Below are 27,424 nucleotides of genomic sequence, written 5' to 3'. Positions count from 1 at the left end.
AGAGTCCAGCGGTTTCCTGCCTTAGATTTTTTTGTGTGTTCCGGCCAGAACCTTCCCAGAATACCTTTCTATCGGACGTCTCCGTAAAAAGGGAACCAGCCTGATCTGGCGACAGAGTCTTTCTCTAAGTATTTCCTCAACGTTAGGCCCCTCTAAGTCCCTCGTATCTTGAAAATTCTTCACTCTGCAAACGCGCTCCATCTTTCAGAAGCCGTCTTTTATACTCAGTCCCCCACATGTGGACCACGCACAGATTGATAAATCCATGTCTGTACCCTCAGTACTGATGATAGCTCAGTTCCACGAGCCAACCCTTAGCAACCGACGTCTCACCACCCAGAGCAGACTTTGGCCTAATTAAGAAACGGTATTATTGTGATTTTTATTTTTATCTAATCCATTTTCCTAAACAAATGAAACAAGTGTATAAATAGAAGATTTTTTTCCAAACAATTAACATGTTTCAGCCAAATTAAAAATAAAAGTTCCAATCTTTTTGTTTTTTCCAAATCAAATCAATCACCACAAAGAAATCTCTCTCACTAGGCCGAGCCAAGATTTGAGTTTGAATGAAAGGCGATCCAGACGGGTGAGCAGTCCTCCCAGCTCTGAATGTCTGTAGAGCTTTGGAGGCTGAGCGACCCTAGTCCTCAGGATTATCGTCCCTGGTCACATCGTCCAGATGACCTGCAGCGAATCCTTCGTAGATGCCAAAATTGTGGTGGAAATTTCCCATAAAGAGGCAGATGAGAGGGTTGTCTTTTGTGAGATTTATTATAAAAATAAAGGAAAATAAAAATAATGGGGAAAGTAAATCAAAAACATGGATGTTGATCGTGCACATCAACAAACCAAAAAAGCTCGGGAGATCAGTGCACACACCACGAAGGTGTGATGCAAAGAGCCCACGATCCTCAAGTTTCTTCTGCCTTTCAACCGCTCTGTCTGACTACAGTGGGACGTCTGTGTGGCCCAATCAGACTGATGCACCATCTTATCCCTGTCACAGTGTGTGTGAAGATGTTTACATTCTCACACCTGCATTGCTGACGTCTAGAGGAAGGAGCACCAAGTCTCAACAGACAGAGACACAAACCCGGGGCCGGGGGCCTTGGGTTTGGGAGCTAGAGTCGAGAGTCTATCAGGCAGAGACAGGCAGAGACAAGCATTGAACAATGTAGGTGAAATGTCACATACATAAAACAGAAGTAAGACAAAACATAAGATATTAATTGCAAAACATAAGTCATAAATCACACAATAAATGCATAGAATAAGGAAGAAACTGTTTTTCCCATAACACATGTTAGGAGGGAAATATACTAGATCCAAAACATTCAGCCTCTCTGTGTGACGACCTGCAGACTAGCCATCAAAAACCTTCAAAGGTTTTACAGTACAAATATGAATAGAAGGTTGATTGTAGAATAAAGCTGAATCTACATATCCAAGTTCTGTTGCAGGTGTTATGTTGGGTTGAGGAATTTATTATTTAATTTATATTTGGATCAAAGCACCAGTGGACTGACTTAAAGTGTTTACAGTTTCCTCTATTTTGTTACTTTAAGCCCAGCCTATACTGTATGATCTACTGTAAATCTTTTTCCTTTCAAATCAGATTCTTTAACCAACTATGTTCATGTGTTTTTGCTTTTTCTCGTCACAGATGAGATAATGCAGCAAGAGATTAGGCCCCTGCTGGCTGTGGACATCATAGAGCAGCTGCATCGCCAGTTTGCCTTGCTCTCAGGTACATGACAATAGTCTATGATATCAACATACAAATTACTGGCCAAGTACTGCAATCATGCCAAATTGCAAAAGAGAAACGATCTAACGTGTCCTGCAATTTTTATAATTAATAAATTAATTAATTATATAATATGATATAATTAATTAATACTAATGTGGCATGACTGGCTCGTTGGCTCAAGAGATGTGGGATACACATACTCTTTTTTTGAACAGATGTTACCCGTAGCTCTACGCGACACGACACACAGACCAAGGTTGGTTAATTTAAAATGGGCATTGATTCTCCTGTTTCTCCGCTGTCTTGATCATGCCCTTGCACCCTCACTCCATTACCACATCATAAGAACTTCATTAGCAACAATACATGGTGCATTAGCATGTACACAAACAAAATAAAAGCAGTTCAACACATAAATAAAATACAAAGTACCTTGTTGGCTGCTTGCCACGAAAAGAGGACTGTTAATTCTTCAATAATTTAAAATGTAAACTTGTTGCAGAGCCTCATGTGAGTTGCTTGCTAACCTGCAGTCTATGGGAGATGTCAGTTGAATCAAAATACATATTCACATAATACATACTCATAAGCAAACAACTTACGCCATAGGCCTCACATGCCCCTAGTACAGCACTTAAATTGCCATTGCAGATTTTCCAAATGTGCTGATACTGGTGGCACAGATTCCTTTGTGACACTATTAATTCCTTCACTCAGTCCTTTCACAACAGCCATGATAAAAACTGTTCTCTCCTCTGTTAGCAGTTAGCTTGCAGAGTTACGTAAGTGTATATGTCTATATGTATATCTGTCTATGTGCCTGCTTACTGTGTCACATTTGTAAACACTCTGCATTTCAACTTGAAAATGTTGTTGTTACTCTTATACATACAATGCACGTTCTCCAGTAATGTTTCCTTCTGCTGTTGTTTCTGTTTGTGAACCTTACACTTCTATAGCAGATGCATTTATTAGACCTTCAGTCACTGAAAACTAGAAACATTGTCCAGTACATGATAGCATTATCTTTTTTAATGAATGAACAGTTTTAACCTCTTGAAGGCAGTGCAACAAGCTCAAATCTCCTCTTGCAGCTGTTTGCAGAACATATATATTATTCATCAATATCTAAAATAATTAGGGCTAACGAAGTACTAAATATTAAACCAAAAGAATTTAAAGCAACATAATAATTGTTAGACAGCTTTTTATGAAAAGATTTGAAGCAGGACTCAGGTTTTACTGACATCACAATCTCAATCTCCTTACACAGACTAAAGGTTTGGTTATTCAAATTAAAATCTCTGCAGTTCTTGAATGCTAAGAGCTATAGTTTTCAAAGAATAATACATAAATAAAAATCTGTTACAGTTATACTGAAGCAACTGTACAGAGACACAAACAAAACCATTGTCTTTGACCATACTGTACCTAAAATGTATTTACATTTTCAACTGAAAGGAGGTAATAAGTAATGCATTCATGCACTGTAATACATATATAATGTATTCACACATATATACCTATATAGGTGATCATATATAAAATAAGTCCTGTGCTTTGTCTTTTGTAAAGGTTAGTGCTGGAAAGTCGGCATAAGGACACAGAACAATCTGGCAATGAAGGTGGTGAAAACTGAGGCCTACAGTAAATACAAAATCAACGATTAATTGAAAACAGATGGTAAAACATGACTGGGCAGGATCAGAAACAGGCAGACTGAACACAAAACAGGAAGTACCAAAGTAAGACAGGAAATGGACATGAATATTACACCTGAACCTGTATCCAAGAAAGTGGGTCAAAACAAAACAAGGCTAACACCCAAAGGAACACAAGGACTAGGAAAACCTAAAAGGAGTCTGTGAAATATGTCCATATCAGGGAAAACACAACACAGTCCAAACACCCCTCTCAAGCAGGACCAGGAACCGGCAAGCTGCAACTCGGTTTAGATGGTTTGGTGACCCTGAACACAGGAACCAGGGAGCTGAACAGTGCTGAGGCGGAGTGGTGTTCAGGAACCCTTGAGAGAGCCTCTGCAGGTGCACAAGTCAAGGGAACAAGCTGACCAGCCAAGGACCTGCCACCACAAACCCCGGGGTAAACACCTGCAAAGGAACAGAAAACAAAGGACACAGGGACCTCCAGAGGCGAGGTCCCCTCTGGACCACCAGGAACTGAAGCAGGTGTGGCTACCAGCAGACCGCCAGGGACCGAGGCAGGTGTGATCCTCAGCGGACCGCCGAAAACACCGGGGGAAACACCTGCAAACATGAGAGCAAAGGGCACAGGGACGGAAGTAGGCGTGGTTATCTCCGGACAACCAGGAACCGAGGCTGATAAAAAAACAAAGGACACAGAGACTGCGGCAGGCGAGGTCCCCTCTGGACCACAAGGAACTGAGGCCGATGTGGCCATCAGCAGACCGCTGAGAACCTAGACAGGTGTGGTCATCAGTGGACCGCCATGGACCGAGGCAGGTGTGGTCGTCAGCGGACCGCCAAGAGCTCCGGAGGGAACACCTGCAGACATGAGAGCAGAGAGCACAGGGACCAAAGCAAGCGTGGTCATCTCCGGACAAGCAGGAACTGAGGCTGATGTGGTCTCCTCCGGACCACCAGGAACTGAGGCTGGTGTTGACTCCTCTGGACAACCAGGGGACAAGGCTGGCATGGTCTCTTCCGATCCCCCACAGGAAACAGAGTTAGAAAGCATCCTCTCGGGTCAGGCAGCGGTTCAGTAGCTGAGACTGGCTTTGGTTCAGTAGCTGGGACTGGCTGCAGTTTAGTGGATGGGACTGGCTGAGATCAGTACACATGTTGGGAGGGCAACAGTACAGGCAGGAATTAGGCAATCAGCAGATAGTTCCAGGCAATGGTAAAAAATCCAATTACAAGAGTCCAATTACAACAGTCAGGGAGCAAGCAAGGCAGGGTCAAAGCAAGCCTTAGACTTACTGGGTTTGAGTGCTGGAAAGTCGGCAAGACACGAAACAATCTGGCAAGGAATGTGGTGAAAACTGAGGCTTCAATACATAACTAATGCTGTTAAGACTTGACAGGCAGGAACAGAAACAGGCAGACTAAACAGAACACAGGAAGTACCAAAATAAAACAGGAAATGAATATTACACCTGAACCTGGGTCCATGACAATTTCTTCTCTACGTACAATGTTCTCTCCTCCTCTGAAAAAGAGGGCAGTGAATCAGAGGAGTTTAGCTCCATGGTATAACTCAGAGATCTGCAGCCTAAAGCACAGGACCCGGCAACTAGAAAGGCAATGCTGTTCCAACAAAAGGAATATAAACTGCATAGCATTGAAGGACAGTCTAATTATATATAAAAAGCACTTCATGCTGCTAGAAAAACATTTTATTCCTCTTTAATTGAGGAAAACAAAAACATCTCCAGGTTGTCACAGTTTAGATCTGCTTCTGGTTTTATTTTGAAGGACTTCCTGACCACGAGTTTGCCTTATCCTGAACGGTACTGTTATATTAGCCCACACGTTAACTAACCCTGCCTGTCCACAGAACCGAGACTGCCTGATCCATTGTATAGTAAACCGTTGCTTACCTGTGAATGACCTTGCCTGACTCTGACCCTGCCGTTCTTGAATAAATCCCTTTTTTACCATCATCCAAGATTGTCTGTGCTGTGCATGTGGGTCCGTCACCTACGGAGATCTGACAGAACAATCTGGCCAGAAATGGACCCAGCCAGCATCGAAAGTCTCCGTGCCGCGCTCAAAGCCCAGGAGCAGTGACTCAGTGAACAGGAGGAAAAGACATAGCCTCACTCCAGAGGCTGGCGGAGTGTGCGCTCCGTCAGGAGAACGCCGTGGCGGGACTAGTGGAGGCAGTCAATCGTCTCTCCCTGGGAAATCCTGGCGGAGCCACCCCGATCCAGGTTCCGGCACCCACAGCGCGGCGAGTGTGCCTGCGGCGGCTCCTCCGGTTTCCACCCAGGCACCAGACGCATGCCCAGGAGCACCATCTTGCTTCTCTAGTAAGTCTGGCAAATGCCGGGCATTTCTCACACACTGTGAGATTCATTATGAACTGCACTCTCCTATGATCCCCACGGAGAGAGCCAAGGTGGTGTATGCTAATGTATTTCGCACCTGACTGGGGAGGCGGAGCGTGGGCGACCGCCGAGTGGCAGAACGGTTCTCCCTGCATGTCATCATTTAGAGCCTTCTCTGACGCGCTTAAGCAGATCTTTCAAGAGATCCCGCCCGGGAGGGAAGTGGCACAGAAGCTGGTAAACATTCGGCAGGCCGGAAGAACCACAGCAAAGTATGCAATTGAATTCAGAACCCTTGCAGCGGAGGCTAGGTGGGACGCGACCGCCTTGGGCGGCGTGTCAAGGACTGGTGGCGCGCGATCTGCCAAGCGATTTGAACGCTTTGATCACGCTGGCCATCCAGATTGAACGGAGGATCGTGGTGAGCCGATTATGTTTGGCAGTGCCCGCTCGTTACCTACGGTCACGCTTTCATCTGTTCGCCTGTAATGTAAGCCTGATGGACGCTAGGCTAGTGGAGAGAATGGGAATCACTACCTCTCTATTCGCAGCGCCGGTGGAGACGGCAGCGTTGGATGGTCGCAAGCTCTGGAGAGTTACCAACCACACAGAGGCCATTACCATGGAGTTCGCGCACGGCCATTCGGAGCTCATCCATTTCCTGGTGGTGGAGGCATGCTATCATCCCGTGGTGTTTGGCCACACCTGGCTTCGAAGGCACAACCCCAGACTGAATTGGAGAAGTGGCGAGGTAAGCGAGTGGGACGCAGACAGGAGTACCTGTTTTCAAGTCGCAGCCGAGTTAGAGAACCCACCGGTCGGATCGGAGCAGGAGAAGATAGACCTGACAGGGGTTCCGGCATTTTACCATGATCTCTCCTCGGTGTCCAAGGCCATGTCCCTACCACCGCATAGGAGCCACAATTGTGCCATTAATCTGCGGCCCGGATTCACCCCCCCCTAAGGGGAGATTATTCCAGCTAGCCCCGGCAGAGAGGCAGGCGATGAAGGAGTACCTGGACTGTGCTCTAGCAAGGGGTATCATCAGGCCTTCTTCATCTCCAGCAGGGGCAGGGTTTTTCTTCGTGGGGAAGAAGGATGGCACCCTCCAACCATGGATTGATTACCGCGGGCTCAACGACATTACCATTCGGGACTCGTACCCTCTTTCTCTTCTCTCGTCCGCCTTCGAGTTGTTGTCGGGGGCCAAGTGGTTCACTAAACTGGACCTTCAGAACGCATACCACCTGGTCTAGATCCGCGAAGGGGATGAGTGGAAGATGGCATTTAAAACACCAAAGGGCCACTATGAATACCTGGTGATGCCATTTGGCCTCAACAACACTCCCGCCATCTTCCAGGCCTTTGTCAATGAGGTTTTGGGTCCCATGATTAATCGTTTCGTGTTTGTCTACCTTGACGACATTCTGATTTTTTTCAGCACAGAGGACGAACACATAGCCTATGTCCGCCAGGTTCTGAAGAGGCTGCTTAAACACTGTCTTTTGTAAAAGCAGAAAAGTACGACTTTCATGTCGACACTGTGTCGTTTCTTGGTTTTATCGTGTCCCAGGGCGGTGGAAGAATGGCCGGTACCCCAGTGTCGGAAAGATGTGCAACGTTTCCTGGGCTTTGCCAATTTCTACCGTCGTTTTATTCGGCGATTCAGTAGTATTGCGGCGACCCTACACCAACTAACATCTCTCAAGACTCCTTTTTAGTGGTCAACTGAGGTGGAGTCGGTATTCCAGCACCTCAAACGGAGCTTCACCACCGCACCCGTGCTTCGCATGCCTGACCCTGCAGGCCAATTCGTGGTAGATGATACTCAGCTATATATGTCTTTGGAAACAAATGAAACAGATCAACTAGTCAAAATTCAAAATTGTTTAAAAAACATCAAAGTCAAACAGATTACATTTCTGCACTGGCGCCTGTAAAATGTAGGATAGAATTTAAAATTCTCCTACTCACCTACAAAGTACTCAATGATAACGCTCCTTCTTATCTTAAAGACCTCATAGTTCCTTATGCTCTCAGCAGAACACTTCCTTCTCAGAGCGCTGGGCTACTAGAGTCTTTAAATGTAGAATGGGAGGCAGAGCCTTTAGCTCCCATGCTCCTCTCCTGTGGTACCAGCTCCCTGTTCAGGTTCGAGGAGCTGACACACTCTCCACCTTTAAGATCAGGCTTAAAACCTTATAGGCTTATAGTTAGATATGGTTCAGGTCACTGGCAGTGATTGTTAGTCACAGGAACCATCTCTTAGTAAAGCTGCAATAGACATAGACTGCTGGGGGACTTAATCAATAATACACTGAGCACCTCTATTTCTTTCTATCTCTTCTGTCCAATAACCTTCCATCATTGTTCCATGTTTAACTCCTCCCCACTCTGTCCCCACCTACATGTATCATCAGACTCAGAGCTTTGTGTTTGTGATGGGCAGCTGCGGATTCAAACATGCTGCCTGTGCTCTGTTGTTGCCTGTTGCTGTGCTTTTCTCTCTATCCCCTCACCCCAACCGGTCAAGGTAGATGGCCGTCCACATCCAGCCTGGTTCTGTCATTTCTTTCCCGTTAGAGAAGAAGTTTTACTCTCCACTGTTGCTGTCAAATTGTAATTAAAGGCTTGCTGTATGTGGGATTTGTTGGGTTTAGTTATGTACAGTCTTGAAACCTTACCTTGTAAAATGCCTTGAAATAAGTATGTTGTGATTTGGCGCTCCTTTTTTGGAGATAAGTTAACGTTTTTCATTATAGTGGCTTAGTTCTGTGACATTATGACTTCTGCCTTTTTTGTGTTAGTTGACTCCTGAAGCTTTATGTTTTCAAATGTAGTTTGTCTTCCTTGGTTAAACTCGCTGCTTGATCATAGTCACATGAATTTGTGTGTAATGTGTAAAGTTGATTTCTTAATCTATGATGACTCTGAATATATAACATTGCAGATTATGGGCTAAGTTAGCTAAATCAACTACCAGATACCATAATAGTTAATATGCATGTTGTGGTTGTGCAGGAGGCAGAGGGAAAGATGGCGCCCCCATCATCACCTTCCCAGAGTACTCAGGCTTCAGCGAAGTGCCAGAGGAAGACTTCCTCAGTGTGGTTACTTACCTCACCAGCATCCCCAGGTAACACATTATCATGCACACTAAAACCTTTTGAAGAAATTTAGTCCTTACGCAGTTGCTATTGTTTAATTAAGCTTTGGATCCCGGAAGGGTATTTAAATTCGCTATAGAAGTTCGGAGCATTTACCATTTACCATAAGCTCAGTGAATTTATCTGCTTCCCTTTAATACCCCTGGTCCCTTTCTATGCTGTGCCAAACATAAATATTTAACATATGTCTCAGTCCAGGTGATTCAGTTACTGTTTCCATTTATTTCCGGTTTTATTTTGTCACCAATTCCTGTTTAGCTCCTTACCCAGTTAGCGCTACTTTACTTCCTGTCCTAGTTATCACCACCTGTATGTCATTAGTAATCAGTCACCCAGTACTTAAGCACCACCTCTTGCCATAGTTCCCTGCCAGTTTGTCTTTGCGTTATAGCCAGCATTCCAGCAGTATTTAGTATCTTGATTCGTTACGACCCTGTTTTCCTCCCTGACCTTGCCGCCTGTCTCATCTGTGATATTGTCTTGCCGTAAGTCTGACCTAAATCTGCCTCCTGACCACCGACTGTCTGATCCATGCCTGTACTGCTACTGCCTCAGTTGTGTATCGACCCTTGCCTGCCTGACTATGAGTACTAATAAACCCTTATTATCACCGAGCCTTGTCTCCGCCGTGCATGTGGGTCCGTTACCTAGAGCGCCGTGACAGTACAAACTGGCCAGACTCGGACACAGCCGGCGCCCTGCATCTGTTTAAGGTCAGTAGTTGAATTTTGTTTTTGTGAGCGTGGATAACGCACAGTTGCGATGGTTTTTACCTGCTCGAGTCTGCCGGAGGACCTCCGCTGGTGCTTCGGGGAGCTCGCAAAGGATTATGCGGAAGCCCCCAGTCTGAAGGTCCGGCTCCGCATCATAAAGCAGGCTATTGGTATCCTGGAGGAGGAATTCTGGTGGCTTGACTACCTGGGAGTGCAGACGCTTTTTGAGAGGCTCCAGGCAGTGCGGAGGGAATCGGCACACGCTGGCGCGCAGCGACCTGCCAGCGTCTTATCAGCTGCTCCCGCTTCGCCGGCGAAAATTCCTGTCGCCGCTTTGTCAGATCAAGCTCATGTTCCTGTTGCCGCTCAGTCTGGTCCTGTTCCTGTCGCCGTTCTGTCAGATCAAGCTCACGATCCTGTCGCCGCTCAGTCTGGTCCTGTTCACGTTACTGTCGCCACTCCGGCAGTTCAAGCTGATGTGCCTGTCGCTGCTCAGTCGGGTCACGCTCTCGCTCCAGACGTTACCCAGTTGGATCCCGTTCATGCCTTGGCCCCATCTTCTGCGTCAGTCACGGCGGGTGAGGAGATGGAATCCACATCTGGTTGTTGGCGGCCCAGACGGCGTCGACGAAAGCCGGTTCCCTCTGTCTAGGCTCCAGGGGACTCGGCCACTGAGATCAAGCAACCCTCTCCTCCAGCAGAGGGCCTCCTCGATCTCCCTGGAGAGGTCGTTCTAGTTCCTGTCGGCTCCACTAAGGATGCTGTTCTAGTTCCTGTCAACCTCCCCGGAGAGGTCGTTCCAGTTCCTGTCGACCTCCCTGGAGAGGTCGTTCTAGTTCCTGTCGGCTCCACTGAGGACGCCGTTCTAGTCCCTGTCGGCATCACTGAGAATGCCATTCTAGTTCCAGTCGACCGCCCCGGAGAGGTCATTCCAGTTCCTGTCGACCTCCCTGGAGAGGCCAATCCAGTTCTTGTCAACCTCCCTGGAGAGGTCATTCCAGTTCCTGTCGGCTCCACTGAGGACGCCGTTCTAGTTCCTGTCAACCTCCCCGGAGAGGTCGTTCCAGTTCCTGTCGACCTCCCTGGAGAGGTCGTTCTAGTTCCTGTCGGCTCCACTGAGGACGCCGTTCTAGTCCCTGTCGGCATCACTGAGGATGCCATTCTAGTTCCAGTCGACCGCCCCGGAGAGGTTTTTCCAGTTCCTGTCGACCTCCCTGGAGAGGCCGTTCCAGTTCTTGTCGACCTCCCTGGAGAGGTCATTCCAGTTCCTGTCGGCTCCACTAAGGACGCCGTTCTAGTTCCTGTCGACCTCGGAAAGGTTGTTTCAGTTCTGCAGACCTCCCGGAGGAGGTCGCTTCTGCCGCAGCTTCCGCTGCAGTCCCTGCCGACCTCCAGGAGGAGGTCACTCCTGCCGCAGCTCCTGCTGCAGTTCCTGACGGCCTCCAGGGGGAGGTTGCTCCTGCCGACCTCCGAGGGGGGGTTGCTCCTGCTGCAGGCCTCCAGGAGGAGGTCGGTCCAGCCGCGTTTCCTGCCGGCCTCCAGGAGGAGGTCGGTCCAGCTGCGTTTCCTGCCGCCATGTTTCCTGCCGGCCTCCAGGAGGAAGTCGGTCCAGCTCCAGTTCGTGCCGGCCTCCAGGAGGAAGTCGGTCCAGCTCCGGTTGGTGCCGGCCTCCAGGAGGAGGTCGGTCCAGCTTTGTGTCCTGCCGGCCTCCAGGAGGAGATTGGTCCAGCGTCGTTGCCTGCCGGCCTCCAGGATGAGGTTGGTCGGTCCAGATTCAGCTCCTGGCGGCCCAGTCCCCAGTGGGCGGGAGGTGGTCGGCCCACTCCTGGTTCCCGTTCTTTTTGGGTCAGTGTGTGCAGGTGCAGCTCCTGGTGGTCAGGTGCCGACCGCATCTGCTGCGATTCCTGGTGATCTGGCACAGATCACATCTACCTCAGCTTGTGTCCCTGCCACGCTCGTCTCAGCTCCTGGTGGTCCGGCGTCTGCCGCATCTGCATCGGTTCCTGGTGGCTCGGCACCGGCCACGCCTGCATCGGTTCCTGGTGGCTCGGCACCAGACACGCCTGCATTGGTTCCTGGTGGCTCGGCACCAGTCACGCCTGCATTGGTTCCTGGTGGCTCGGCTCCGGCCACGCCTGCATTGGTTCCTGGTTGTCCGGCTCCGGCCACATCTCCACGTCTGTCCTCGTCTCTGGTTCCGGCTTCGTCTCTGGTCCCGGCCACGTCTCCACGTCTGTCCTCGTCTCTGGTTCTGGTTCCGTCTCCACGTCGGTCTCCGTCTCTGGTCCCGGCTTCGTCTCCGGTCCTGACATCATCTCTGGTCCTGGCTCCACCTGCTCGTCTGTTCTCGTCTCTGGTCCTGGTTTGGGCTTCCCATCTACCTTCGGCAGTGGTTCTGGTTCCGTCGTCTGTCTGTCCTTGGTTTTGGCTCCAATCTCACGTCCGTCCCCGTCTATGGTTCTGGTTCCACGTCTGTCCCAGTCACTGGTGTCGGCATCCCTCCAGCTCTCGCCTCATCTGCCGGATGGAGGGCCTGGTTCTTGGCGCATCCTGTGGCAGGGATGGCGCTGCCTCCTGCGTCGTCGGCCACCTCGGCTGGCCGGTTCCGGAGGCGACTCCCTGCCTGGAGGTCGTCGTTTCCTGCCTCTGCGATGGCACGGCCTCTGCCGTTGCCGACCGCAACGCCTCCTCAATCTCCTGGAGCGTTGCCCGTCTGGAGTGCACCAGCGCGTCTTGTTCCAACGCCGCTCCCCTAGAACTCTAGCCTTGTCCTTGGGCACGAAATGTGCCGTCTCTTGATCCTTATGTGTTTGTTCTAGCTCGCCACCCATCGTGCTTAGTTGTGTTTTTCCCCTTTTCTTGGTGTTCTTTTGGTCGTCTAGGAATCAGCCCTAGACGGGGGGGTTCTGTCACAGTCCAGGTCATTCAGTTACTGTTTCCATTCATTTCCGGTTTTATTTTGTCGCCACTTGCTGTTTAGCTCCTTACCCAGTTAGCGCTACTTTACTTCCTGTCCTAGTTATCTCCACCTGTATGTCATCAGTAATCAGTCACCCAGTACTTAAGCACCACCTCTTGCCATAGTTCCCTGCCAGTTTGTCTTTGCGTTATAGCCAGCATTCCAGCAGTATTTAGTATCTTGATTTGTGATCGACCCTGTTTTCCCTGACCTTGCCACCTGCCTCATCTGTGATATTGTCTTGCCGTAAGTCTGACCTAAATCTGCCTCCTGACCACCGACTGTCTGATCCATGCCTGTACTGCTACTGCTTCAGTTGTGTATCGACCCTTGCCTGCCTGACTACGAGTACTAAAAAACCCTTATTATCACAGAGCCTTGTCTCCGCCGTGCATGTGGGTCCGCTACCTAGAGCGCTGTGACAAAATGTATTAAAAGAATATTTAACAAGCATTGTAAACACAATGGTAAAATAAAATGTGTAATATTATGGTGTGTAATTATCTGCCTTAGTAAGTAAAGCAATTAGCAAAAGAATTACCATTAACTGAACTGACTTTCTAGTGACAAGAATTTTCACACAAAACCATACTTGGTACAGTGTTAGTGCTAGCTACTATAGTACAGTGCCCCAAAATGGTCACATTATATTTGAACTTGCCAACATTAAACAAAAACATATACAATAAGACTTGAGATGGTATGATGGATTAACACAGCCCCTTATTCTGCGGTGAGCCACCGAGGAACAGAGAACTTTTTTTTTCTGCCATTCTGCAATTAATACCATCCTGCTGGACAATCCAAAAGAAGCTGACTGACCTAGATTTCCCACCCCTCAGCTGTCACCGGATTAAAAACCTCCATTGGAACTGGCCACCAGAGGCGCCACTGGCAGTTGTGAGCCCTTTAAATAAAATTTGCGGTTGTGCCCTTTTGTTTATTTATAGTTCTGACCACAGCCTCCTGCCTGGTTGCTGGAGTTCGAGTGCAATGTTGTTAATATTAAGGATGTGGGTTCGAATCTAGCTGCATGATAAATTATTATTTGTTTTGACATTTAACATATCAGTGTTCAATCAAAATTACATTCATTTCATTTTCAATAGTGAAATATATATGGTATTCAATTAGTGCGATGCCTTTCAGGTGATGAGGAAAAGTGTTAAAAGATTGATTCTGTAAACCTGCCAGAGTGAGAGGTCCGCATTTGGATCTTGGAAAATATTTCGAGTGAGTCCTTGAGTGACTTAAATAGCCGATCTTGGACGCATTTTCTCGTTTGTAAGCTAACTTCAGCAGTAAGAAGGAAAAACTGTAGCAGGTCATGTTCTAAAACTTGTACCTTGAAGAATTATGTCTTTTTAAGTATCAATAAACTTTTTAAGTGTACAACCTGTAACTTAGTACAAGAAAGAAATAAGTTGTTTGGAATTCTTTTATAGATGATTGCACAATATCTCATATATTTCTGATAATAATAGTATTATTATCTACTTAAAGCATTTCCAAAGGAAAATGCACAGGGAATGCTTCCATGCTGAATGTATTGCTGAAGAATTGCTGAAGGTTGAAGCATTTAAAACATAGTCGAGAATAGCTGAAGCATGTAAAGCATAGATGAATGTATCTGAAGAGATTTAGGAGTTGTTAAAAGAGAGATAAATATTTGCAGAACAAGCTGAAGTAATTCAATTTCAAATTGAGGAAACTTGAAAAAAAAAATAAAATAAAAATCATAATACTATTTAGTCTTGAGATCAAGAGCTCAAATAATAGCTCAAAGTTGTGCAACAATTCAATATAGCTGAAAGTAGCTGCATAGTGAGTATTAGAATTTTAAATTGAGAAAAGTTGGAGCTTTGGTGGAAGCATCTGCAAGTAATTGCTAAACAGTAAAATAGTCTCATTATTAGTCACAATTAACCATTTTATAGCAGAAATCTTGCTATTGAAGATCTGGATTGTTGCTTTTATTTTGAAAGTATATCGAGGGAGTGTGTGTATGTCATGCTAAATTATAGTCTCATTAACTACTCATAATAAACCAGTTGAAAGCAGAAACATTGCTATTTCTAGCTACAGATCTGTATCTTCGAAAAGATTCAGAGGAAGTGTGTGATTAATTACTAAACAATCAAACAGTCTAATGAACTAATTATTAATAAACATAGAGCTGCTACACTGAGCATCAGGCATTTGATCTGTCAGTCAAGGTTGCAGCTGTGCCGTTGTCATGGAAACAAAGGCGGGAAAATCGGCTCCATTCTGCTCAGTGAAAGCAGAGTTGCTGCTAAACAGGCTTCTTACAGTAAAACAAATATAGGTATCACAAAAATAACTTTGAGTGCCAAGGATTTAATGAGTAACTGGTGAGTTTTATGTTTCAAAACTAAAAAAATTGTGGCCACAGTCACGGTTCAAAATGTCATACTTTTATCTAATAAGGCTCAGACAAATGCATTAGAGTGAATGGCCATGTCTATAAACGAGTGAAAAAATTATGTCCATAGATTAAGAACTGTGGCTGTTGTGACAAGTTGTCGTGACAGAACCTGTGGCCTAAAAAAATATGCCCTCACACTCTAGCTGTGTAGGCAGGCAATATTTTAGCCACTACAGTAGGACCCCTCCCCGGGGATTTTTAAAAAAGCTAGGCCGCTCAACATAGAGACAAATGGCCAGACCATTTAGTATTTAATTTGACTTGTCCATACTACTACTACTACTATTACTACAACTACTACTACTACTACTACTTCTTTTTTTCAAAGATAACACACATATACAAACATCAGACTTTAATCCCCTCTACCTCTTGTTTCCAGTCTGGATGCTGCCAGCATTGGATTCATCATCATCATTGACCGGCGGAAGGACAAATGGAACTCAGTAAAGGCATCTCTGTCAAGGATTGCAGTAAGTTCTCTTAGACCTAGGGGGGCCTGTATCACCACTGCATCACTCATTGTTTCATTCAAATACTGAAAGCCATTTATTACCACCCTCAATACACCTGGGTCCGGTATAATAATCAGCCATAGACAGTTAATCACCATTGTTACCAGTCAGTTTAAGGCATAGTCACTGATGTTAAGTACCTTAACACACAGACAGGTGGGGACTTTCCACCCATGCCTCAGTTTTTATAGTATACATAGTGTGAAGATAAGTGCTACTTTATCATACTGTAGCTCAGAGATCTACCCTAAGGTGCCTTGGTGGTTCAATTGGTAGAGCGTTGGCTTGGGGAGCGGAAGGTTCTAGTTTTCCACCAGAGCACCAAGTGTGTCCTTGAGTAAGACACTTCGCACTAGCTCCCCGAGCACCTTGCATGGCAGCCCACTTTAAATGCAGAAGACCAATTGTTGCATTTTATGTGATAATGACCAATAGAGGCTTTTTCTTCTTAAGTTTATACATGGCCATGTTATGTTAAGGGGGCATTTCCAGGAAACCTGCTGCTGGTGTTGGTGCTCCGACCGTCCAGGTTCCTCCACAGGGCTATGGCTGACATTGGGATCAAGCTGCACAAGGATGACTTTAAAGTGAAGGTACCGGTAAGCATGCTTCAGTACCAACCATTCCATAAAAAACATATTTTATCGGCAGCGTCGTTGTAACATGGTGTTATATGCAGAATGCTTGGTCTCCAAGTGGCGAAGCAGTTAGAAAGCTTATTTGCCTCGTTTGAGACGGTTTTAAAGATATACACACAGATTAATTAATGACTGACTTTTGAATGCCGCACTGGTTGATCTTAGTTACGGAAACTGTTTGAAGCAAGAACAAAGCATTTTAGCTGTCCTTGTCCATGCCCTGATGATATTTTGTGAATGTGATGCAGTTGGATTTTTGCACGTGGTGTAGGTGCAGAAGTAGCTTAAAGACAGTGAGGACTGAATAAGTCTGCTGTTAATTAAGATCTTTTGTCAATAAAATATAAACGTAGAAGTCTTTAAGCTTCGCTCATAAAAACACTCAAATATTCTGTGAAATTAGCAAAAACATGACTGAACCTAAAGTCATAGTATTTATCACTGGGCCACCAAGAGGTTATTGCAGAGTTCAAATCACAAGACGTGTCTACTGTAACATGTACCAACACGCTCTTTCTGAACAGTGGAAACCAGATCAAATTTTTGGTGTTACATTCATTTTACAACATATTGCTGGGTAGCAGATGGATGGCTGATGAGGTTATTGCACATCTTCACTTACTCACAGTGTAAAATCAGACTCCAGTGTGCAGCCCAGCTTGTTGAGTCTCTTCCTGTCTCTGCCTGTACTGCCCCCCGCCCAGCACACAACTCCATACAGGACTGCTGAAGCAACCACAGTGCCATAGAAAGTCCTTAGTAGCTGTCTGTGCACACGAAAGACCTCAGTCTCCTCAGCAGGTGGAGACGACTCTGGCCCTTCTTATATAGAGCATTTGTGTTGTTAGACCAGTCCAGTTTATTGTTGAGGTGAACACCCAGCTATTTAACAGTACAGGCGAATAAAAGGGACAAAAAGGACGAAGCACTCCAATTAAGGACTGCAGAACTTCTTCAACACTATGACATCTGTACATCCACCTTTGCTAATATAGAAGCAGGTTCCGCCCCCCCGTGTTTCCCCAGAAAGCTCGTTGACTCGGTCCGAATGGAGCAGCTGGAAGCCGGGAAGATGTAGTGCTTTATCAAGGATGTTCTTGTTGAGCCAGGTTTCAGTGAAGCACAGGGCAGCGGATCTATTTAAGGCCTTGTTTTTTGTGTTGAGGAGCAGAAGCTCGTCCATCTTATTTACCAGTGAGCGCACGTTAGCCAGGTATATTGACGGGAGCAGTGTGCGTTGTCTCACTGTCTCAGTCTGACGAGCACGCCTGCGCGCCTCCCTTGTCTGCTGTGTAGTGTGTAGTGCTTAATGTGTTTCTTTAGTCTTCTTTCAAGACATTTTAAGTGATGAATTGCAGCTGTCTTGTTGACTGGTAATTTTGGACTGTCATCTTTGAATGGTAATGGCATTTTTTATAATGACCAGTGTCATTCCTTTTGATGTTCTCTCTTAACTTCTTTTTGTGACACAGGGTTACCTGATTTATCTCTTCCTGAGAAATCAGATTCGAGGACCTGTAGGATTTCTGAGGGTGTAATGTCCTTTACTTGGATTTGACTCACATAGTTTACTTCAGTTTTGAGGTCGACAACAGACCTTACATCTGGAGTCACTTGTCTTACAACTGTGCAATGCCGAATGCATCCCCTGCATCTAAACAGGGATCACTGTGTCCAACAATACTCCAGCCAAGGTCTGTACACTGCGCATAAGGTTGATCTTCCTCCCCAGCTACAACTTTCCTTGGGAGTAAGGCTTGTGAACAGTTGTACCCAATGAGCAGACCTATTTCACAATCCTGCAAGGGTGCGATTTCTTCTTTGAGGTGCTTTAGATGAGCCCATGCCTTTGCTGTTGCATTTGTCGGGATTTGAGCTAGGTTGGCTGGAATAAAGTCCCATGTGTAAACTACTGGTAAACAGAGTTTCTTATTGGCATAGATACCACGTACCTGTAGGTCGATGAGAGTTAACTACTGCAGTTTTCGATGTCATAGTAGAAAGCCTGAGCCTAACTTGTTCTTTGTTTGCTCCTAAAGCTTCTGCTATTTCACTTAATATGAATGTTGTATTACTTTGAGAATCCAATAGTGCATACACAAGGACTTCATGTGATGGCTGAGTTGAGCAGGAAAGCCAAACAGGAATAATTGCGGCTGATTGTCTATGAGCTTCATGATTATCACTCTATTAGAAGTGGCAGTCAGTGTTTCTTTGTGATTATCTAGATTGTCACTCAGCCTCTCTTGGTTTTGATTTTGTTCAGATTGTTGTCTCTGTTGTCCCTGGTCTCTCTCTCAATGTAGACAAGCTGGGTGCCGCTTATGGCACAGTTCACAAATGCTCCTGCCTTTGCAGTTCTAAGATTGGTGACCAGGCCTGAGACAAAGCATAGCCTTTCAACTTGAACATACAGCCGTAGCACTTTAAAGCGACCACCTTTTTTACTGTAGTACGGTTGCGTCGCCACCGCGCAATGGGTGCGTCCCCGACTTTTTAATCCTGTAGCAAGCTAAAAAAATTCAGGGTGCTAGTCTCGTTTTAACCACCAGGTGGCGCAAAGATGTGAAGTCAGACTGTTCATTTCTATCTGTGCCTTTACAGATAAAATTCTGTTGTGTGGTGATTATTAAGCACAAAAATGTTTATTGTATCATGTTTATTGTATCATTTAATGTAGGGTATTTTATTTTTAAATATTATAGATTATTATGCGTCTTTGCTCGCTGGTGCATGCTAGTGTTTGTTTGTCAATTGCCGAAGCTGCTGATGTCGTTACACAGTTCCCAGGCCAGCCGACAGACACAGTCCCTCCTCCAGCCAATCCAATACGACAATAGAAGTATAATAACATAAAATAGGAATCTATATTTATTCAACAATATGTCTTATAAATTTATTGTATATGTGTATCTGTACTTGTCTTCTGGTTTGTTGGTCATAAAGTAAAAATACAAAACAAAATGGATTTTCGTTTCTTTTGGTATGAACGGAATTCAAGTGTTGTTTTTTCAACACAAGGCACGGAGTTGGATTTAAAGCTGATTTTTTGTTTTGAGAAAAAAGCAGAGAAAAAAAAGTCGTTCTCTTGTTATAGCAGCTTTTAAGTTGGTGGAGGAACCAAACTCTTTAAATTTAATCAGACTGCAATGATCTATAGTTTGCTCTGACTCTGAATGAAACGTAAGAGCCTGAATGACAGATGATGTGTCCAGACAGAGCATAACCAGAAATGTAGGCAACGAGAGAATTGGGGAAGTGGCGTCACCATCTGAAGCAGACAGTGATGTGACGTTCCAACGATGGTGCTGAGGAGCCACTTATTCATAGGCAGATGACTTGGATCAAGTTGTCAATGTGCGCTGGTGTTTGTTGTCAATTGCTGAAGTTGCTGCTTTTTTATACAGTATGTCCTATTTAAGTACTGTCAGGTGTGTCGGGTCCGTGTATGTTCTAACAGTTTGACTTCCCCACCAGAATAAAAGCTGGGAAAACAAGACAATGAGTTGTTCCTCAAAGCAAGAAAACGGCTTTAAATCCATTTATTTGTCTGGTTTTGACTACACTGTTTTCAGCTAGTTTATTCATTTTTAACACGATGCTTTGATTAAATGCCGTTTGTCACTTTTATAAAGAGAAACAAGAAAACTGTCCGTGTACATTCTAACAGTTTGATTTCCCCCTCCAGAATAAAAGCTGGGAAAACGAGTCATTTTAGAACGTTTTAGAACCGGAGGACCTGTTAATGTGTCTGAACATGCTGGTAACACAGCACGTGGTTGTTTGGGTTGGCTGTCATGACAAAGTAGTCAGGACTACAGTTCCCAGTAAGTCCAGTGACTTCATATTGTAACGAGAGACCCCCTACCACACACGCTGTAAGGTTTGCTCTGACGGTACGCACGTTAGACGCCAGACGCGCGGCATAAGAAAGTGAGACTCTTATTTTGGAAAACAGTACAACGACGACAGGAAGCCAGTGCTCAAGGGCAACTTAAGTAATGGATTTATATTTTCCTTTCCAGACAACCTTAAGTACCTGTGTATTCTGAGTTGTGTGTTATCGATGTATGTGCACGTGTTTCCCCTGTGCATTAGATGTTTGTGTGTGGCTGCTGGAGGGCTACATAGCTGGCTGACTACGTGGGAGAAGAATAGAGAAAAGAAGAATGTACACAGTGTGGAGTGAAAGTAGGTGAAGGAAAAAGTGGAAAATTAAAGTGAAAGGAAAGTGAGTGATTAAGCACGATGAGCACTTTGCAAAGTGAGTGGGTGAGTGACATTAATGTGGGTGAGTGACAGAATGACAAAAAAACATTTACATGAAACATCTGCAAGGGAACGAGTTTAAATACTGGATGTAAAGTTATGACACTTAGTTGCACTGCATCTATTATTTTTTAACAAACCTTTTATATTAAACCATTGTTGTTACATACCACCTGCTAGTACAGCCACGGAGTTGCTTCCCGGTCCCGGTAGAGCTCTCCGTTGACGTACAGTTTGTTGACGCTAATGACAGCCCTGCAGCCTTCTGCCATGAACTTTTTACGGATGGGGAAGAGTCGGCGGCGGCGGTCAAGGATCTCCTTGGGGAACTGGTCGTTGACACTGTAGTCGGTTCCCTTCAGCTGTCTTCCTCGGCTCTTAACCAGTTCTATCTGCTTAAAGTCATGAAACTTGGCAACGATGGGTCGAGGGCGCTGGCCATCCGGTCGTCTTCCTCCGAGTCTGTGGGAACGGTGAAACGCCATCTTGTCGACAACTTCCACTGGAATCTTCATCTGTTGTTTAAGGAAGTTTTTAATGGTGGTTTCCGCGTTTTTCTCCGCTTGTTCTGGAATCCCCGAGAACACCAGGTTGTCCCTCATGCTGCGGGCCTGCAGATCGATGATGCCTTGTTTTATTTTTTTATTTTCGGCCGCTAGCTGAGCCACATCCTCCGTCAGGGACTGCACCGTTCCCTTCAGGGCCTCGTTCTCGATGGCGAGAGAAACCACCTGCTGCTGGCTAAATTCCAGGGAGTAGCGGAGGGACCTAAACTCTTTGTGGAGGAGTTCCACTAGCACCAGACGCGCGTCGAAGCTTGATATTTTTTTTCTCGATAGACTTCAGGATGTTCGTGATGTTTTTGTCCGCCGAGCTAGCTCCAGGTGACTCAGGTGAGTCAGACGGACGGGATCTCTTGTTTGAAGCCGTGTCCTTTTTCCCCATTACCAGACGCTCGAAGCACTCATCGATGTACTCTAAACTTTCTTCGGTGTTATCCAGAATGGTGAGATGGTTGATTGTTTTCCGTAGAATGAGGTAGTTATTTATTTATTTAAATTGGCGGATAGTTTGTCGCGCTGTTGTTTACTACCGGCGTCGCGCCGCCTTGTTGAATTTCTCGTGCTGTTCTCGCAGAGTCTCACCTTCTCTCACAGCATCGCGCCCTCTCTCACAGTCTACAAAAAAAAACAAAAAAAAACTTTTATTACACAGGGAACACAGTGGATTTGAAACTTGCTCTGCGCCGTAAACACGGCGTCTGATGTTGGTTCAGTTGCTAAAGCAAACTTCACATACCTTCCCCCTACTCCGTATTGGCACAGAGACATGTTAACATATTGTCACCACTGGCTCAGCAGGTGTGAAATACTTTAGCTCAGAGACAAAGAAAAAGCTCCATGGGAGATCGGGCAGCATGATCAGCTGCGCCTACGTAGGCTGTGGGACGCCAAAACCTTTCACTTCACTTTTTTCAAACGCTCTTCTTATGGTATGTCACACAACAAGTTTGGCAGACTACCACCGCTAACTTGTAGAAGATATTATATAATAAAATTAAATAAATTGAACTAAACTCTCTCTATGGTATGCCAGAACGCCAGAAGTCAGCAGATCTCTGACTCATTAATGCAGCAGGTTGTTCTACATATATTGATTCTGCATGAGTAATAAGGACTGTTTTACACTTATTTAGCCGAAGACAAAACTCAAGAGCAGATCGGACAATTCGCTCAGCTGCACTTAGTCTGTGGAACGCTCTCCCAATACTCACGAGAATGCCACAGACTGTGGACGCTTTGTAAAACTTATTTATTTACCGGAGCTTTCAAAGTCGGCAAAATCCGGAGTCGCTCAGATTTATTTGCGACATCTGATTCTCCCGCAGGAATAATATCATAATAAAATCGAACGCTGTATGTGGGAGCGCGCACTCGGTCTCTCTAAGCATACAGTACAGTTGCTTATTCCGGTTTTGAACTGCCATATCTTGGAAATACTACTATACTAAATACTACAATCGTCTGCTAAATAATACAGGCAGCCAGCCCTATTAGTCATTTGTTATTATCTTGTATGCCAAAATATAGAAATGAGATAACAACGCTGATTGTTCAGTAATTACAACTTCTGCTCCCACTGAGATTCGAACCCTGGACAAAAAAGCCGACGGGTCAAGACTGTTAAAAAATAACTAACCATTACACCACCAAGACATGGGCCCTTATTGTCAGAACGTCAAGGCGGCGGACCCACATGCACGGCACGGACAGGCTGGGGTATGAGTAGCAATAGGAATTTATTCCAACTCAGTGTCGATATCAGGCAGGGTCATACACGGACAGTTCATACAGCGTATACAGGAGCAGGCAGAATCGGTGTCAGGGACAGACAACGTTCGTACACGAGAGACTGATTTACAATACCAGATTGTCAGGCGTAGAATCGTGGTCAGGCAGGCAGACAAGGTCGGTAACAGGCCAGAGCAGAAGACCAGGGCAGACAAGGCAGGCAGGGACTAGGCAGGCTCGGAATCAGAGGTCAAAAACAAAATACACGGTGCGCGACGGGTCTAGGTCAAAGAACGCTGAAAGTGGTGATAACACGCAACACGAGCAAACAATCTGGCAAGTTACAGGGGTGAGAGGTGGAGCTTAAATACAGGGTGGACTGATTGCAGATGAAGTGCAGGTGTGGATAATGAGAGCCGATACTGACAGGGAACAGCTGATGATATGATATAAGATATAAGTTTAGCAGGAAGTCCTTTCAACATAAAACAGGAAATGAAACTGGAACAAAACCTGGGTGACAACAAAGTCCTTTCAAAACAATACCAGAACAAGAAACAAGAAACCAGATCGTGACACTTATAACACGGTTTTAGTACGGCGTCATAGGGGGCAGTGTGGGGGCTGATCGCCACCTATAGGCCAAAAAGACGCAACACTCGCTCCTAAAAACAAGGTGATACCGCACTGAAAATGAATACGGATCGCCGTAACGGCTGACACTTTTAAGTGCTACGACTGCACTTAACTCTGTCTGACACTGCAGTTTTCTATAAACTTCTTGCACTTCTGCAAAGTATGACCTGTCTTATTACAGAACATACATGTCAACATTATCCTTTCACTGGACCTTGTGTTCAGTGTCTTTACTCCAATACTTTGCTAGGCTTTTCTGCAATAGATTGTTTCAGTGACTGCAACGATGTGACAGGGTTACAGACAATTTTTTCCTCTCTTGACAGAAACTTTACAAAGTCACTGAAAGAGGGAAATGGGAATATTACTGTATATTTAATTTCTGACAATTTAAAATTCAGCACTCTGCAGCTTTAGGAACATCAGTTCTACCAATGAGTCACACTACAAGATAATGTGGGAACTATGTGGGATGTTTTTGCAGATTGTGATGTTGAACTCTTTGTCGGACCTGCATGACTATGTGGATAAAGGCCAGCTGACCCGGGAGCTCGGAGGAAGCCTGGAGTACTGTCACAGTCAGTGGATACACCACCGAACTGTGAGTGACCAGTACTGTACTGTGGATCTTAACAATGGATTGTAGCAGCTATAAAGACAAAGACATGTGAAACCGGTCATTTACATTCTGTTCCATTTATTTTCCTAGGCCATTGAGAACTTCGCCATGACAGTAAAAACCACAGCCCAGATGTTAGAAACGTTTGGTATAGACCTGGCAGATACAGAGTTGCCCAATGATGTCCAGTCCACCAAAAACCAGCTTACAGCACACACAGAAAAACATGACAACCTTAAGGTGAGGTTCAGTGGCATCACTGTATTAATGAAAATTCCAGCAGTTGATAATTTGTTCCTGGCTTTATACATGAACATCGCAGTCATTTACTACTCTAGATCAAAAAAATTGTAACAGTTTAGACTGTATGAAAGCTACATTGGTATGATCCCTTTATCACATTTTATGCACAATTCTTATCTCTTCTTGTTTGTAATATATACAATGGTTGAAGTGTGCTTTTGTCGTTCCACTGATTTTTGTTTGTGTTTTTCGTGTGTGCAATGACAATAAGGGTTATGTGCTAAATCTTTTGATGACTACTACTACTACTACTACTACTACTGCAACTATTTATCTAAACAAAGCGAAGGCATCACCTTAGAATTTTCTTTTACTTTATGGAGTAAAGAGCATAAAGAAGAGACTGCAAAGACTTGTATGTGTGATTCAGGTGTAAAAAGCTTTAAAACATCAGGATTAGTTTAGAGAACTTAGCTTTCAAGCCCTGATAATCAAATAGCAAAAATGAGCAATGAAAGCCTGTAAAGAGACATCATTATAATTAGACTACAGGTTAAAATGCTACTGCAAATAATAATTTAAAATGTTTACAAGCACCGGTCTACAGTTTTACATTACTGGTGTTATTACTAATATTTATGCTGTAGTAATATTATTATTATTATTATTAGTAGTAGTAATATAATTATACTACTGTATATCTCCAGGACGAACTGAAGCTAGCTTTGAAGCAAGGAACCACTTTGCTGGGTTGCATCAGGGAGCAGGCGGTCAAGTCAGAGAACCACAAACTCAACCCAGATGAGATGGAGAACCAAACCACTGTGGAAAGGTGACAGTAATGTGTTCCAGTCTGTCCATGTGGTCCTGTGAGATTTCTATGTGTGTAACACAATTCCTAACAAATGTTCCAGACTCCTGGCACAGCTGGATGAGACAGAAAATGCCTTTGAACAGTTCTGGTGTAAGCACCACCTGAAACTGGAACAGTGCCTGCAGCTACGTCACTTTGAAGAGGACTTCAGAGAGGTACAGCGTTTGAATGCTCTGAAGCTCTCTGGGTGCCGCTGGCTTACATCTTGTAATTCTTATGTGCATCTTCATAAGACATCAGTTGTAAAAACTGACAAACACAATTTTAGAATCACTAAAGAGTTCAGCATTACAGTGTTCATATGCCTGTGTACTATACACTTCATAAATCATATTTTTTCCAGGTAAAAAATCAATTCCTATCAGGATATTTTCACTCCAAGTCCCAATCAAATAAATCTGTCATGGCCTGACTTATTGTTACATTTAGGCATAATGTTTCTGGGTAAACTAGAATGACCGTTACATTATTTATGTAATTTGAGCATTACCATTATTGGACCTGTGGTTATATGATAAATAATATTTTGCAATAATTGCATGGAAAAGTTGCCAATACACTGATCAATGATATTGTCTTTATTTTGTCACCCAGGTCAAAGTTTCTTTGGACAGTTTGATGGACAGTCTAAACAGCCTGTCAGTTGATAGTGATTGTGTGGCTGGAGTTGAACACCTGTTAAAAGAATTGAAAATGCTGCAGGAAAGCATTCAGGTCAGGCAACACACACACACACACACACACACACACACACACACACACACACACACACACACACACACACACACACACACACACACACTGTGAGAGATAAAAATGGAACTAAAGCAACTTGGATAAGGACTTTATAGGTTTCCATGGTTGAGCAGCTACATCCAAGCTTTATGATACTGTATATTAGCTAGTGCAATGCAAAGGATTGCAATTTAAAGCTTGCCACCACTGGATTTTAGATCAGATGTTCTATGGTGTGTTGAATTATGAGGTTCAATGGCATGTGTGGTGGAAATTTTCCATAAAGAGAGTTGTCCTTTTGTGCGATTTATTCAAATAATAAAGAAAATAAAAATAATGGGGAAAGCAAATAAAAATCATGGATGTTGTTCGTGCACATCAACAAACCAAAAACCAGCTGGGGAGATCAGTGCACACACCACGAAGGTGTGATGCAAAGAGCCCACGATCCTCAAGTTGCTTCTGCCTTTTAACCCCTTTCTCTGGCTCTGGTGGAATGTCTCTCTAGAGCAATGGAATTGTTTCTGCCACTTTATCTCGCTGTGAGTGAGAATGTTTGCTTTTTCACTTCTGCATTGTCATGTCTTGTTATCCAAAGCAAGGAACATCGAGCTTCCAAGACAAGATGCATTCGCTTTAACAGCCTTGGGTCTGGTGGGAAGTCAGATAGGAAGGAGCCAGAGTCAGGGTGTAAAAGACAAACATATATCATAAATTATTAGTCAGTCAAATGGAACATCAGATGTTTAGACTTGATGTACGTCAGGGCACAAGAGATTAATTGTTTGTGTAAGAATGTTCAGTTCATTATTGCACCTAACCAGCACATGACGAGTGTGTTGGATAAGAAATAGCACAAAGGCAAAATTTTTCCATTACAGCATGTCTGAGAAACACCCTTGCTGACTGCCTTTTATAGCTGAGGAGCATGCACCAAGGATTAAAACACTTCATGTGCATGTAAATTAAATGCGTGTGGTGACCCAGTACTTACTATAATATAGTGTACATTAGCCTCACCAGGTATATCTGACATGCTTCAAATACATAGTTCTTTAATCCAAGTCTGTTCTTGCAGCCCATATTAGAAAAGGCCCAGCTCCACGCAATGCATGGTGACCAGCTGATCCAGAGCAACCACTATGCTGTTGACTCTATTCGACCCAAATGTATAGAGCTCAGGCGAGTCTGTGACAACTTCAACAACGAGACCAAGAAAAAGGTCGACATCCTGTCTAAGTCCCTGCAGATACAGATGGGCATTGACAAGGTAAGGATTTGGTTTGACTTGTACACATTCACTGATGTCATGCAACTAAATCATTCAAATAAAAGAAGAACTTTTGGATTTTCTTTTCTGATCGATGTAAGTCTAATCTAATTTTCAGACCATGAATACTAAATGAAATGTAAAGTGAGATATGTGATGAATGAACTTGTCCCCAATTTTGTAAGATTTCTGAAAGAAACTCACTGGAGACAATTTTATAAACAGTACATTAACAATAATAAAGTGTTATTGTACAGTATGTGTAA

The 27,424-nt window shown here is 44.6% G+C and overlaps 1 protein-coding gene across 23 annotated transcripts in view; it reads left to right on the top strand.

The window, feature by feature from the left end:
• Positions 1-27,424, top strand: part of mcf2l2 (MCF.2 cell line derived transforming sequence-like 2) — a 156,332-nt gene that overhangs the window by 23,439 nt on the left and 105,469 nt on the right. For 19 of the 23 annotated variants that reach the window (XM_055507783.1, XM_055507776.1, XM_055507782.1 and 16 more), the window contains exons 2-11: positions 1,667-1,750; positions 8,805-8,919; positions 15,451-15,541; positions 16,063-16,182; positions 23,902-24,018; positions 24,127-24,276; positions 24,987-25,111; positions 25,194-25,308; positions 25,748-25,867; positions 26,967-27,158. In XM_055507783.1, coding sequence (XP_055363758.1) covers positions 1,667-1,750; positions 8,805-8,919; positions 15,451-15,541; positions 16,063-16,182; positions 23,902-24,018; positions 24,127-24,276; positions 24,987-25,111; positions 25,194-25,308; positions 25,748-25,867; positions 26,967-27,158 — 1,229 coding nt within the window. Of the gene's footprint in view, positions 1-1,666; positions 1,751-2,562; positions 6,535-8,804; positions 8,920-15,450; positions 15,542-16,062; positions 16,183-23,901; positions 24,019-24,126; positions 24,277-24,986; positions 25,112-25,193; positions 25,309-25,747; positions 25,868-26,966; positions 27,159-27,424 lie in introns of those variants that run through there. The other 4 variants (XM_055507775.1, XM_055507784.1, XM_055507780.1 and 1 more) reach the window with 3 other exon arrangements.

Source organism: Betta splendens, chromosome 4, assembly GCF_900634795.4.
Source record: "Betta splendens chromosome 4, fBetSpl5.4, whole genome shotgun sequence".
In the NCBI taxonomy this organism is placed as follows: Eukaryota; Metazoa; Chordata; class Actinopteri; order Anabantiformes; family Osphronemidae; genus Betta; species Betta splendens.
Note: the sequence above shows the minus strand (reverse complement) of the source record. Positions and strands in the feature narration are given on the sequence as shown.